The sequence below is a fragment of the Pseudochaenichthys georgianus genome, chromosome 6, assembly GCF_902827115.2.
Source record: "Pseudochaenichthys georgianus chromosome 6, fPseGeo1.2, whole genome shotgun sequence".
Classification (NCBI taxonomy): domain Eukaryota; kingdom Metazoa; phylum Chordata; class Actinopteri; order Perciformes; family Channichthyidae; genus Pseudochaenichthys; species Pseudochaenichthys georgianus.
In genome coordinates, this window is record NC_047508.1 from 43,943,874 (window position 1) to 43,957,966 (window position 14,093).

At 43.3% G+C, this 14,093-nt stretch overlaps 1 protein-coding gene across 2 annotated transcripts in view; it reads left to right on the top strand.

The window, feature by feature from the left end:
- The first annotated feature begins 1,339 nt into the window (after window positions 1-1,339).
- The window catches only part of LOC117448337 (metabotropic glutamate receptor 8-like), a 210,540-nt gene continuing 197,786 nt past the window's right edge, over window positions 1,340-14,093 (top strand). Inside the window, exons 1-2 of one of the 2 annotated variants that reach the window (XM_034085593.2) lie at window positions 1,340-1,913; window positions 6,443-7,256. In XM_034085593.2, the coding sequence (XP_033941484.1) occupies window positions 6,717-7,256 (540 nt within the window). In that variant the 5' untranslated portion in view covers window positions 1,340-1,913; window positions 6,443-6,716. Of the gene's footprint in view, window positions 1,914-4,727; window positions 4,794-6,442; window positions 7,257-14,093 lie in introns of those variants that run through there. The other variant, XM_034085594.1, reaches the window with a different exon arrangement.

Here is a 14,093-nt window from a genome sequence, read left to right on the forward strand (position 1 = left end):
GCCTGATAGCCTCCACTCTGCTTGCAATCAGTCTCAACTCCAGTTTATCAATGACTCGATCTGGCTCGGGGTGTTTGAGACTTCTGTCCAGAGTCTGCTCCAAGAAGAAATTAGTAACTGCAAGTGAATAAACACATGCGTGGACAAATGTGTGTTTATAGATGAGACAGAACACATTATTAACATACGATCGAAAGGCTTTATTGTCATGTGCACCGTAGCTACAGTGTAGCAATGCAGAGTCCTGGCTCCTCCAACAGAGTGAAACAAAGAGATATATAAGACATAAAACAATAGAAATAGTGCAAGACGAATCAGAGTGATGCAGAAAAAAAATGGGTAGAGAATTGAATAGGTGACAAAGAAAACGCGGGAGTCTTTATACATTTGAATAAGATAAAACAGAATGCAACATTACATATTGTACAGTGAAATAAAATTATTTTTGTGAGACGCAAACAGATGGATACTATAGGTTATCAAGGCTCTCACAGAGCTCAGGAGTTTCTCATCACCTCCATGTGCCAGGTTTAGACACAAAGGCTAATTATCTTGATCAATCTGTAGTCTGTGTCACGTTGATTGGATGTAAAGAAAACATGAGGCCAGAAAAACACACGAGCATGAGCATTGTGTGTGTGTGTGTGTGTGTGTGTGTGTGTGTGTGTGTGTGTGTGTGTGTGTGTGTGTGTGTGTGTGTGTGTGTGTGTGTGTGTGTGTGTGTGTGTGTGTGTGTGTGTGTGTGTGTGTGTGTGTGTGTGTGTGTGTGTGTGTGTGTGTGTGTGTGTGTGTGTGTGTGTGTGTGTGTGTGTGTGTGTGTGTGTGTGTGTGTGTGTGTGTAAGATAAGATAAAGCTTTATTGTCTCCCTTAGGAGCAATGTGTCTTGGGCATCGAGATAATACACATAAAACATTCAGGTCAATCAGTCATAGATACAGAACAGAGATCACATGGCACAGAAACAAACAAGAAACATACAGGTACAGCACTTTCCCTATGTGTGTGTGTGTGTGTGTGTGTGTGTGTGTGTGTGTGTGTGTGTGTGTGTGTGTGTGTGTGTGTGTGTGTGTGTGTGTGTGTGTGTGTGTGTGTGTGCGTGCGTGCGTGCGTGCGTGCGTGCGTGCGTGTGAGAGAGAGCTGTGTGAGAGCTGTGTGTAATAACTGTGTTTCTCCGCGAGGGGGCGTGCTTCCTCCATCTCTGCCTCCACCTCTGACCGTCTGTGTGATGAAGCTTATTAACTTCATCTGTAACTGCACGATTTGCAAACGCGCGCTTCTTCCTCGGACGCGTTTTCCACTCCGTCAGGATGAGCATCACTCTGCCCCCCAATACTCAGACCTGTGACCGGGGAACTTGATGACACCCTCAGACCCCCCCTCTGTTTTGACTCAGCGGGTGTGATGAGCCTCCCGTGATTCCTGTGACGCAGGACCACCGCGCCGCACCGCACCGCGCCGCAACGCGCACTTTGGAGAACTGCGAGAAGCGGTAAAAAAAGAAGAGATGCGCCTGCGTTACTTCGCTCTACTGTACGCACTCGTGTAAGGATTCCTTCACGGTGGGGACAACGCTGATCTGAGAGCGACCAGAGTGAGGAGAGTAACCCGGGCTCCGGAGCGTCATCCCCGGCTGGAATCGAACCGACGCCTGCAGGTGATGCGGAGCAGCGGCAACACAACCTGCTGTTTTAAAGGAATGTACCGCCTCTGCCAGGATTAGGATCCGAAAGGAACTGTGATCCACAACTGAGTGAACAGAAAAAGTGGATTAAATATATTCATGTTTTTTTTTCTTCTGGTTGATGGATGCGGAGGAATTTAGAGGATGTGTGATATGACACACAACTGGAGACAGAACATATCTTTCTGACCTGTGACACCGAGAAGAAACACCTGCTCCTGGAGAGAAGAGGTACCTGAACACATCACCATGTATGTATTAATGACCAATGAAAGCTGACTGCACGTTATTTAAATAGTATGTGTTTATTCTTGGTCTCTTGGGATTGGATCATGTGGGAAATAAGATCTCTCACTTTGGCATCTTTCAGATTATGGTTTTATAAATACACCAGTCCGTGTACTCAATCAATCAATCATATATCCATCAGCGTCTTTCATCAAGTTTCACATCAGATTCATTATTTCTGATATCAGCTGTTAGTGCGCACTTATGAGGGTGGATCTGTGTCCGTGTGCGCGCAGGTGTGTGCGTGCGCGTGCGTATGTCTTTCGTGTGTGAACATGGCTCGAAAATGGGGTGTGTTTGCGAGAGCCACAAATTGCAACTCCTCTGAGGTGTGTGTGTGTGTGTGTGTGTGTGTGTGTGTGTGTGTGTGTGTGTGCGTGCGTGCGTGCGTGCGTGCGTGCGTGCGTGCGTGCGTGTGTGTGTGTGTGTGTGTGTGTGTGTGTGTGTGTGTGTGTGTGTGGTGGAATGTACTCAGGATAGTTTAATATTCCATAATAATCAAAAATATGAAAATGTACATTCTGCTTACTTCATAATGAAATACAATATTCAGATGATAATACTGCTGTACTTCTACTTACTGTAAGTAACGTTTCAAATACATGAAATGTACTTGTACTGGAATATTTTAGGCTATGGCATTTCTACTTTTACTTAAGTAAAGGATCGTAGTACTTCTTCCACCTGTTTGTGTGTTCCATACTTATAAGTATTATAAATGCATATATTTGTTAGTGACAAAAACAGGAAAGTGTAATATTCCATTGTATGATCAAACTGTAAAAAGAGCCATTCTGCTCACTGAGTACTTTTACTTTGATACTTTAGGTACATTATTCATATAATAATACTTCGGTGAGTCTACATTTGAATACAGGAATTTGACTTGAAATTGAATATTTGCAAATAGTATTTCTACTTTTACTTGAGTAAAGCCTCTTAGTACTTCTTCCTCCTGTGTGTGTGTGTGTGTGTGTGTGTGTGTGTGTGTGTGTGTGTGTGTGTGTGTGTGTGTGTGTGTGTGTGTGTGTGTGTGTGTGTGTGTGTGTGTGTGTGTGTGTGTGTGTGTGTGTGTGTGTGTGTGTGTGTGTGTGTGTGTGTGTGTGTGTGTGTGTGTGTGTGTGTGTGTGTGTGTGTGTGTGTGTGTGTGTGTGTGTGTGTGTGTGTGTGTGTGTGTGTGTGTGTGTGTGTGAGTGAGTGAGATTTAAGATACCAGAAGGAGAGACAAAAGAATACAAACGATCAGAAGAAAGAAACTCACAATGTTACAATCTATTTAAATTCACGATGTGGCCAAAAGTACGTGGACACCTTCATCGAGTGCAAGTCCAACGTGTCGTCCTTCAAACACAGATCTGTTGATGTTTGTTTTGGATCCATTTGGAAACAGAGGTCGGCGACGGAGGGCTCAACCAAACATCAGACTTTGAACACGTTTCCAACACCAAGGCTGCTTCATAACCTTGTAGCCTGAAACCTATTAGTGATGGGTGGATGATGACATCTCTCCAAAGCTGCTTTTCCTCTTGGAAAGTACACTATTTCACTTTAAGAATACTACTTCCAAATTCAATACTGTGCGTAACTGTCGTTTTTTCCAATGAAGGTTAAAAAATGCAACAAAAAATATTTTATATATCTTCAAATTATACTCATCGATTACAAGGTTTTGTACTGTTGTTGTAAAAATGGGAAACACACAGCTGTCCAATTAATACAATACAATGCAACAGATGACGTCCAGATGTTCAAATATCACGTCATACTTCATTAAGTTTTGCTGCTAAACTAAAATGTGCTCAAGTGATGCCCACGTTGATAGAGACCGTGAGAGACTGCAGTATTTAGGCACAGGGAGGCGTGGAGCTAAACGCTAATATTGATATTGCTGATGTTTAGCAGCTATGATGTTCACCATGTTCGTTAAGACTCTTGGCATCCAGCTGTTTAGCAATAAGCCCAAACTACAGGTAAGAGTTGTACAGATATCTGTCCTTAAACAAATTGAGCAAATCTGACCAGATGGAGGCGCTGAAAAAAAAAAAATGCAGACACTCACCGGTGTGAGAATCCTCTGGGAACCATGAACGTCTGAACTCAATGTGGGGACTATCCATGAAGAACATATCGAAATATTCCACAGGATAAGGGGAACTTTGACCTGCTGGTGGCGCTAGAGGAAAAGTCAGGGAATCACCAAAGTCAGTCGGACTCATCCTCGGGGAGTCTTGCATGTGTGGTTCAAATATCGTGGTGATTTATTGAAATGTTGTTGAGATATTTTAATCTGGACCCAAGTGTTGGACCAAGCTGGCTAGAATCGCTCAACACATGACGAAGAACACTACATTACATTATTATAAGCGATAGAACATCTCCATGTAATATCTTTAATATGTCACTATTTATTATGTCAATGTTATCAATTTAAGTGAAAACCAATGAGCTGAGAGTGAGAAATGGGCCCTTAACTACACTTTTAATGTAATACTTTCAAATATTCTACATCGATAATGTCTTGGCAGAACATTTGAACATGGTTATGAGTCAAAATAAACAACACATTTATAACAAAACTAACATTAAAACACCAAAAGCATTTACCCCTGTCACCAATGATCAACATTCGGGGTGCAAAACAACCAGATTAATTCCCGGTGGTGGACCCCCTTCTCATCGCAGACAGTTGGTTTGTTCCACTTCCTGTTTAATCACCGTGGCTGCGTCTCACTTCGGTTAAATGCAATCCTTGCGTCCCTCGCGAGAAGTGAGAAGCAGCCCGTGTGTGGAGGACTTAAACATGGAGCTAGTAGTTGCAGACAGGTAAACCAAACTGTGGCGTAACATGTGTTTGGGGGCAGTTGAAACAAACGATGTACAACATGTGACTTTTTAAGAATACCTCCAAAACAAGTGGTCAAAGTTTGGTAGAAAAAAACGAACATCTTAAAGAGGACACATCATGTTTATTGTCAAATCAACCATGGGTGATTTAGAAGGTTTTTATATGCTTTAATGTTAAAAATCATTGTTTTTTTCATTTTGTTTGTCTGAAATGCTCCGTTTTAGCAATGTATCCTTCATTCTGAAAAAGCCCAGTCTGCTATGACTGTCTTGCGAGATCCATTTCAAAGCTACGTCTCAAGCTGTGGGTGGGGAAAACTCAAGGCTGCATTTACCATGGGAAGGACAGCCACCTCTGAATGGCTTGTTAAATCCCAAGAGGCAGAACACACAAACTGGGGTTGTTTCAAAGTCTGTGGTTTGCAGTTAGTTAAAGTGCACAAGCATTGAAAAAGCGAGTCTTTTGCAAGTGAAAATAACCTTACAGTAAACATGTATCTGGGAGAGTACGTGTCTTTTCAGCTCTTAAATGTTTCTGTGTAGTCGGCCTACATGAACTCTCTCCACATCTAGACGTGTTAGTAAGATATGTTTGTCAAGTCCTTCAGGGTTTTGGCCTGTGTCAGTGAATTAGCCTGACTTGAGAGGCTGGAGGGCAACAGAGGACGCTTGGACGACTCGAATTGTGTTCTTTATTTATTTAAGACGGCTCCAAGAATTCATCAGGTTGAAAACCTTCAAAACACAACGTACAAATGTTAGCTCACATGCTACACAAATTAAACATCGTGCAGGCCTCACTGCATTCTCAATAATAACACAAACCATGTTTTAATTAAAAGGATAACTTGTTATTTTAAAACCACATCATTAACTTAAATGAATTAAGTGTTTCTCTCCTTGGAGACAAGCACCAGAGAAAACCTCATCTGAACACCTGCGCTGTCTAAATTGCACAGCAACCAAAAGGAACACATGCAGACCCGCGCTGCGTAAAAAGCAGTCGATTGCGCAACAGCAACTCGCAAAGTGAGGCGACAGATCAAGTTCATAAGCACCGGAGAAACATACCAACGGCGTCTCCGGAGCCTCACACACACTGTCGCCACTCGCCTGGTTCTCCCTCCGTGGCTTTGAGAACAAGAGACCGGCCATCACAAACCACGCCCCTTATGTTGCCGTGTTACCGGAAGCGGCATTCATATTTATTCAATACAGCTCACTTATGAAAGGTAGCCTTGGTCCAAAATAAAGCGAATACCCTCTCTTGGTATTAGGCTACTATAATCATAATAATACTCTAAACGAAAACACATTATTTTTCAGTCCGTTTTTCACATATATTATTACATATTGACTTTCGTCTCGACAATGTTAATTTCTTTTTGTGTAGTGTCTGGTCATATGTTCTCACGGCTTGAAAAGCGTATCGGATGTCCCATTTTACAAATCTCCTTTATGATTGTACTTGTATTTTTAAACAGTATATGAGTAAAACGAATCGACTTAATCATGAATATAGGCATTTGAAACCTGAGACTGTGACGCTGCTGGCCACCTGAGCTCAGATCCATCTGGTTTATTGATCTCTAATTGATTGTTTCCTTCTCTGTCTGAACCTCCAACAGCTTTCAGGAAGAATGTGAAACTGGAGCTTCTGCGACCTCGATCCTCCGCCTCCTCCGATGCAGACAGCTATGTCAAACTCAGGAACCGTTGCCGCAGGAAACCCCCGGGGCCAGTGTTCTTAGGAGGGACCGCCCGCCGTGGTTGACCCTGCCCTGAGTGACGGGGGACTCCATGGTCAGGCTCGCCCTCGCAACACCACCTGCACCACAGCCACCTTCCTGTTGAGTCGGCAGTCATACCACCACTACTTCCTGTATCTTGAATCACTGGAAAATGGCGAAGGGTTTGAAGCCCCCGAGCGTCCCGAGCGTCTTCTCTCTGGTGATACTTAAAAGCTGCTGGTTGCTTTGCTCCACCACCTCCCAGAAGCCCGGCGTGTTGGCGGACTCCCAGCTTCCCCAGCAAGAGTTTGCCCACTCCATCCGGCTGGACGGGGACATCATCCTGGGCGGATTGTTCCCCGTTCACTCCCGTGGCGATAGGGGCGTCCCCTGTGGCGAACTAAAGAAGGAGAAGGGTATCCACCGTCTGGAGGCCATGCTTTTCGCCATCGACCTCATCAACAAAGACCCGGACATATTGCCCAATGTGACTCTCGGGGCGCGCATCCTTGACACCTGTTCGAGGGACACTTACGCCCTGGAGCAGTCGCTCACCTTCGTCCAGGCGCTCATCGAGAGGGATGGTTCTGACGTCCGATGTGCTAACGGAGAACCGCCCATCTTCGCCAAGCCGGATAAAGTGGTGGGCGTCATCGGGGCGTCGGCCAGCTCGGTGTCCATCATGGTGGCCAACATCCTGCGGCTGTTCAAGGTAAGGGAATGCTTCCTTGGGATGTTTGAATTGGTGTCCCTGGTGATGTTCTGAGGCTTATTGAGTGGGAACTTTGGTCTACACCTGAACGGAGAGAAAGACATGCACAAATACTGTCTATATTTCATTGATTTATCTGCTGTTGGTGAGCCAGATGAGACAGAAAAGTCTGCTTTGTGGTTGTGACATAGACTCGGCTGTGATTCAGCGGACTAGATGTTGGCATCTGCCTTTGTCGTGGGCGTGAGGTTTATTGGAAAATACCATTTTTTGACATGATTTTGTTTGTTCAACTCTTCCAGTTAGTTTTGGCATTTATCTGGGGACATAATCCCTTCATTTGTTAAGGCACGGACTTCTATTCTGAATATTTGCATAACATTGTTGTGGAAAATGCAGTGACTTGCATTTCACCGGCCTTGAAAGTTGATTATAATTGTTATTTACAAATTGGCACGCACCTTTTAAACCAGCACCCAGTCAGTGTAGCCCAGTGTAAAGGCTTTACAAATCTGCTGCAAACTGACCAGTTGTTTAGGAAAGTTGAGCCTGTGTGAAGTTAAAGGACACCATTATTGTAGAAATGGTCACAAAGAAGGTTTGGTTTTTAAGTTATTCAGGTAGAGAGACTCTGGACAAGGTGAGGCTTCAGTGTTGACACCCCTCACTCTGGGATTGTAATGAATGTACTTCAAAAACTGTTGCAACACTTGCGCACCTCACAACGTCTTCGAGGTCATGACAGCTCCTTCATTTCACTTGATGTGTTGAGATCAATCGGCGGCTTTAACCCTGAAAAGACAAACAGGTTTTTTATCTGTGTGAGCGAACCAATGCTTGTTTCAACAGTCTGACATTTGTTTGTGTTGAGTAGATTCAAACAGAAGTGAGGTTAACAGGCTTCTTTTGAAAGAGCCGCTCTGACAACATAAGTGGATACAACCTGCTATCTGCGGTCAATCGTGAAAAAGTGGTCTGACCTTCTTCCCGGTGGCTAGTGCCTCAGGAAAGAGTGTTTGAATTACAGAGTGTTCATTTATGTGTCGGGTAAAGATTGGTGCAGTTTCTCTTCAGTGTCATGGTCACAATAATATCTGAGTCCCGGTACTTAAAGGAATGGTATGCTCATGACACTCATTTTTAAATAATTATCATCCGATAAAACAGACCAGTCTCTGCCAGTCTTTCTTTTTTTTTGTTTTAATCCGATGACATTATCAGTGATTTTAAACTGATTATATACCGAAATAACATCAACACTGTGGGCGCCGCCATTTTCCGGACGTGACGTAAACCATGCGTTTGGTTTTCGAGGACACGTTGATCTCCATGTTATTTACTGTAGTTTCTCTCTTCAAATATGCCTCACTGTATCGCGAAATATTGCCACAATTCTGATAGGAACAATCCACGGAACGCTCGGTTCCATCTGTTGCCAAAAGGTAAGCGTAAGAAGTACATTCGGAGGCAGTGGCTAGCGAAATGTGGCCGGCCCGAACCGAGAGATTCACAGGCTCATGTATGCAGCGAACATTTCAAATTTCCGGACGACTACTCTGAGAGTATGATAACACATAACATGGGATTTATGGAACAACCATTACTTAATGGAGATGCAGTACCATCGGTCTTTCTGGTGTCATCACCGACCAGGACACCAGTTCGGCCAGTTGAGAAATCGCCCTCTGCAAGTGTGAAGCGACGGAGGAGCAGAAGTAGTGCTCGGAGTAAGGTATGTTATAGCGCATTTCCATTGCAGCGGCTAGCCCCGTTTTAACGTCCTTTAGCGTCCAGGCCAGGACAGTTTTTGGTGGCCTTTCCATATAGCGTAGTACCGACTAGTGTGTATTTTTCCCCAGTTTTTTCCGGCCCCATAAAATCGTGATTCTATGGCCAGGGACAACGAAGCTGAGTATGCTAAACTAGAGAGGGAATCGCATACATATAGTATCTTATATCATCTTCCTATTATACACACATGCATTTCCAAACATTTGGACTACCTATGTTGCAAATGTATTATCTCTTCAATTTACACACGGCATCTATTGCACGTCTGTCCGTCCTGGGAGAGGGATCCCTCCTCTGTTGCTCTCCCTGAGGTTTCTCCCATGTTCCCTTTAAACTGGGGGTTTTCTTCGGAAGTTTTTCCTTGTACGATGTGAGGGTCTAAGGACAGAGGGTGTCGTATTGTCATACTGATAAAACATCAAAACTTCTTCCTCTGCTGACCAGTCCGAACTCAAATACTCCGCCATGTTTCCGTGTGTTGACAAAGTGAACGCATGGATGACGTCACGACCATCACGTGACGGCGGCCAGACGGAATATAAAGGTTTTGATAAAAAAGAGCTATAAAATCATTATTTACCGGGGAATATCGCTGATTTCTTCAGGGTATGGTTTAAACATAATGTTTCACTAAATACGGAAGTTTTGATTAATTATCTAATGAGTGGACCATTCCTTTAAATGCAATCCTACATGACCTTATTGTGTTGAGTTTGAAGTCTCCCTCCGGACAAGAGTATAATTTTTTCTTACTGTAACTTTACTTGGTTCTTTGAGCTTCACTTTACAGACTTTGTTTTCACACTCAACTTCAGTTTTGTGTATGAAAGTTAAGGCCCCGCCCCCTACACACCAATCTGACACCAAAGAAAACGTCCCGACGGACCCGACTGTTGTCTCCCTCACGTCTCCTGCGTCTTGGCTAACAGTCGCACTGGAACACACCGCAAAGACTTCAGCCGACGGCCAAGAAGCATGTACGAACTGCACATGCGTGAGTGGCAATACCTCTCCTTACCAGCAGGCGGCGGTAGTGTGTATTCGTCATTCAAAAGAGGCAACAACCGGAAGACAGACTGCGGGATAACCGAGAGAAGAAGAACAGACTGCGTGATATAAACAAACTAAAATAGCGTGTGCGTTCCATTTTCACTCTACAGCGAGAAGCTCACGGGGCTTTCCCGAACCTGCGTCGAGAGCTGGAGTTAAACGAAATCTCACATTTTGCCTTCTTAATCGTTTGTTTGGGTCGCTCACTTCCATTTCGCTTCTCATGCACTGATTCGCTAAGCTGAACAGCCAACCAGAGGGATTTATATAGCCGACGGCCTTTTACCGACTGAATTGGCGGCGGAAGGTGTCGGCACGGCCGAAAAGACACGACGGGGCGGGACACACCAATCTGAGTAGGGCGAAAGGACGCTCATCGACGGCCAGACATCTATCGACGGCCAGACATCTATCGACGGCCGAAATCGGCTTGCTGTGGGACCGTAAGACCAGTGTGATGGGGAAGGTACGGAAGTGCATTGGGGCCAAAAGCCCACATTTATTTTTTTAGTTATACTGTATGAAACAATTCTGCAATTATTCAGAAAGAAATGGTTGTAGATAGTTATTTTGTTCTCAGTATTCTGAATTCTTTTTTCTTCTCAGTGCTCCGAAAAATTCATTTCATGATGGATAAAAAGAAAAAAAATCACATGTGGCCCTAATCGTCCTCCGTAGGAAATCTTTTAGGACACTTGAACTGATCATAATTCAGATTTTGTGGTTTGGATTTAATCATATTTTCTTAAGGATCTTCCCTGTTTTCTGATCAGTTTATTTTCTTTTTCACTTTGATGCAAACTCAAACATTTAATCCATATCGTCTTGAGGACTTCATTATAATGACACAATCCTATCGCTTTCCATCAGCACTAAAAGAGTCATCAATCTACTGATCTATTTCCAAACCGCATACAATAAGTCAATGATAAAGTAGAGGAAAATATAACGTTCCAGAAACATTGCACCGTCGTTTTCTACATCCTTGAATTTTTGTTATGGTTTTAGTCGAGAGTCCTTTGTGGGTCGAGAGAGAGACCTGACTAGAAGCCTTTCAATAAAAAAGATATTGCTCAATGTTGGAGTGAAAACGTGTTCAGTCTCCAGCTCTTCATCAGCACGGAGAACGTTTTTCAGATGGATGTTTGTCGTTGACATAAAACAAGTCGATCCCAGCTGTTGCCGCCTCTTTTTTCTGGCAGACTCACAAACTGTGTATGGAGGCGGTGTGTTGCTGTGCGCGGCTGAAAACAAACTCCACGGCGTTAAATTAGTGATGAGCGCTGTGATTCATGTGTATGTGTTGGAGCCTGGCCCGAGTAATGAGGACAGAAAAGGCCCAACAACATCGCTTATCTAAAATTAGCTGGAGATGCCTCGGGGAAGGGGGGGGGGGGGGGAGTTGCAGGAAGAAAAGGGGGGGTACCAAGATTTTGCTGATGCAGATGTTTCCTCACAGAGCTGTCACAACCTCCAGCTGCAGCCTCGACTCTGACGGATATCAGGCACTCACAGCAGGAGGTGGGTAATGGTCCGTAGAAACATCTCGGTTAAGGGAACATATTACAAAGGTTACTAAGTGGAACTCTTTACATAATAGCATTCTACTTAAATGCAATCCTTCTAGATGCAACATTTGCAAACTCAAGTGGGACGAATACAGAGATAACAGGAATATTCTGGCAGGTGACGCAGCACAACTTATATTATAGCCGTGCAAACAAGGCTTACAAAACGATTTCAGCTTAAGTGTACGCTGTACTGCTGATGTTCAGGCGTATATCAGTATGTAGTGTCTCTACTTTAAAGAGTCCTCTCCTGCTGATGTTCAGGTGTATATCAGTATGTAGTGTCTCTACTTTAAAGAGTCCTCTCCTGCTGATGTTCAGGTGTATAGCAGTATGTAGTGTCTCTGCTTTAAAGAGTCCTCTCCTGCTGATGTTCAGGTGTATATCAGTATGTAGTGTCTCTACTTTAAAGAGTCCTCTCCTGCTTATGTTCAGGTGTATATCAGTATGTAGTGTCTCTGCTTTAAAGAGTCCTCTCCTGCTGATGTTCAGGTGTATATCAGTATGTAGTGTCTCTGCTTTAAAGAGTCCTCTCCTGCTGATGTTCAGGTGTATATCAGTATGTGGTGTCTCTACTTTAAAGAGTCCTCTCCTGCTGATGTTCAGGTGTATATCAGTATGTAGTGTCTCTACTTTAAAAAGTCCTCTCCTGCTGATGTTCAGGTGTATATCAGTATGTAGTGTCTCTACTTTAAAGAGTCCTCTCCTGCTGATGTTCAGGTGTATATCAGTATGTGGTGTCTCTACTTTAAAGAGTCCTCTCCTGCTGATGTTCAGGTGTATATCAGTATGTAGTGTCTCTACTTTAAAAAGTCCTCTCCTGCTGATGTTCAGGTGTATATCAGTATGTAGTGTCTCTACTATAAAGAGTCCTCTCCTGCTGATGTTCAGGTGTATGTCAGTATGTAGTGTCCCTACTTTAAAGAGTCCTCTCCTGCTGATGTTCAGGTGTATATCAGTATGTAGTGTCTCTACTTTAAAGAGTCCTCTCCTGCTGATGTTCAGGTGTATATCAGTATGTAGTGTCTCTACTTTAAAGAGTCCTCCCCTGCTGATGTTCAGGCGTATATCAGTATGTAGTGTCTCTATTTAAAGAGTCCTCCCCTGCTGATGTTCAGGTGTATATCAGTATGTAGTGTCTCTACTTTAAAGAGTCCTCTCCTGCTGATGTTCAGGCGTATATCAGTATGTAGTGTCTCTACTTTAAAGAGTCCTCTCCTGCTGATGTTCATGTGTATATCAGTATGTAGTGTCTCTACTTTAAAGAGTCCTCTCCTGCTGATGTTCAGGTGTATATCAGTATGTAGTGTCTCTACTTTAAAGAGTCCTCTCCTGCTGATGTTCAGGTGTATATCAGTATGTAGTATCTCTACTTTAAAGAGTCCTCTCCTGCTGATGTTCAGGTGTATATCAGTATGTCGTGTCTCTACTTTAAAGAGTCCTCTCCTGCTGATGTTCAGGTGTATATCAGTATGTAGTGTCTCTACTTTAAAGAGTCCTCCCCTGCTGATGTTCAGGCGTATGTAGTGTCTCTACTTTAAAGAGTCCTCTCCTGATGATGTTCAGGCGTATATCAGTATGTAGTGTCTCTACTTTAAAGAGTCCTCCCCTGCTGATGTTCAGGTGTATATCAGTATGTAGTGTCTCTACTTTAAAGAGTCCTCTCCTGCTGATGTTCAGGTGTATATCAGTATGTAGTGTCTCTACTTTAAAGAGTCCTCTCCTGCTGATGTTCAGGTGTATATCAGTATGTAGTGTCTCCATGCTTTAATGTTCAAAAAGCTCTTTATTTGTCTCATACTGCCTGTGCTGCAGCACCTCTTTTCACCCTCTGTCTGAAACCAGAGCCCAGTCCAAACAAATCCAAAGTATCAAAAGTATTTCTTAAAGTCAGTTTTAAATCATGTTAAACAATAGTATAATGAATGCATTTGTTTGTAAACTCTACTTTTAAAGCTATTCCTGGTTGAGGTGGAACTCGTTTCAAATGCTTAATATACTTTCGGGTCATAAAATATAACTGAATTATATGAATCTTTACATAACATACATTTCTCAACACTTCAGAGGGAAAACAACACCTTGAGGAAAGTGTAATCAATGTAGAGTGAAAAGTAGCTTGTTCCAAAGTAAAGAGCTATAGAAAATACAGTCATGTTAAATATTGTACTTTGTAATCCAGTACTTATGCCTGTGATGAGTATAAAGTCAAATGAAAATACTCAAGCAAAGTACGAATAACTAAAAAATGCTCTTAAAGGTCCCGTGACATGGCCATGTCTACTGATCATAATTCCATTGTTGAGGTCTACTTCAATAGATTTATACTGTGCAATTTTCCAAAGTCACATTGGTTTCTCAAACAGCATCTCTGTATAGTGTGTATGTGTAGCCCGGTGTGCTCTGATTGGTTGGGACGTGGCGAGGC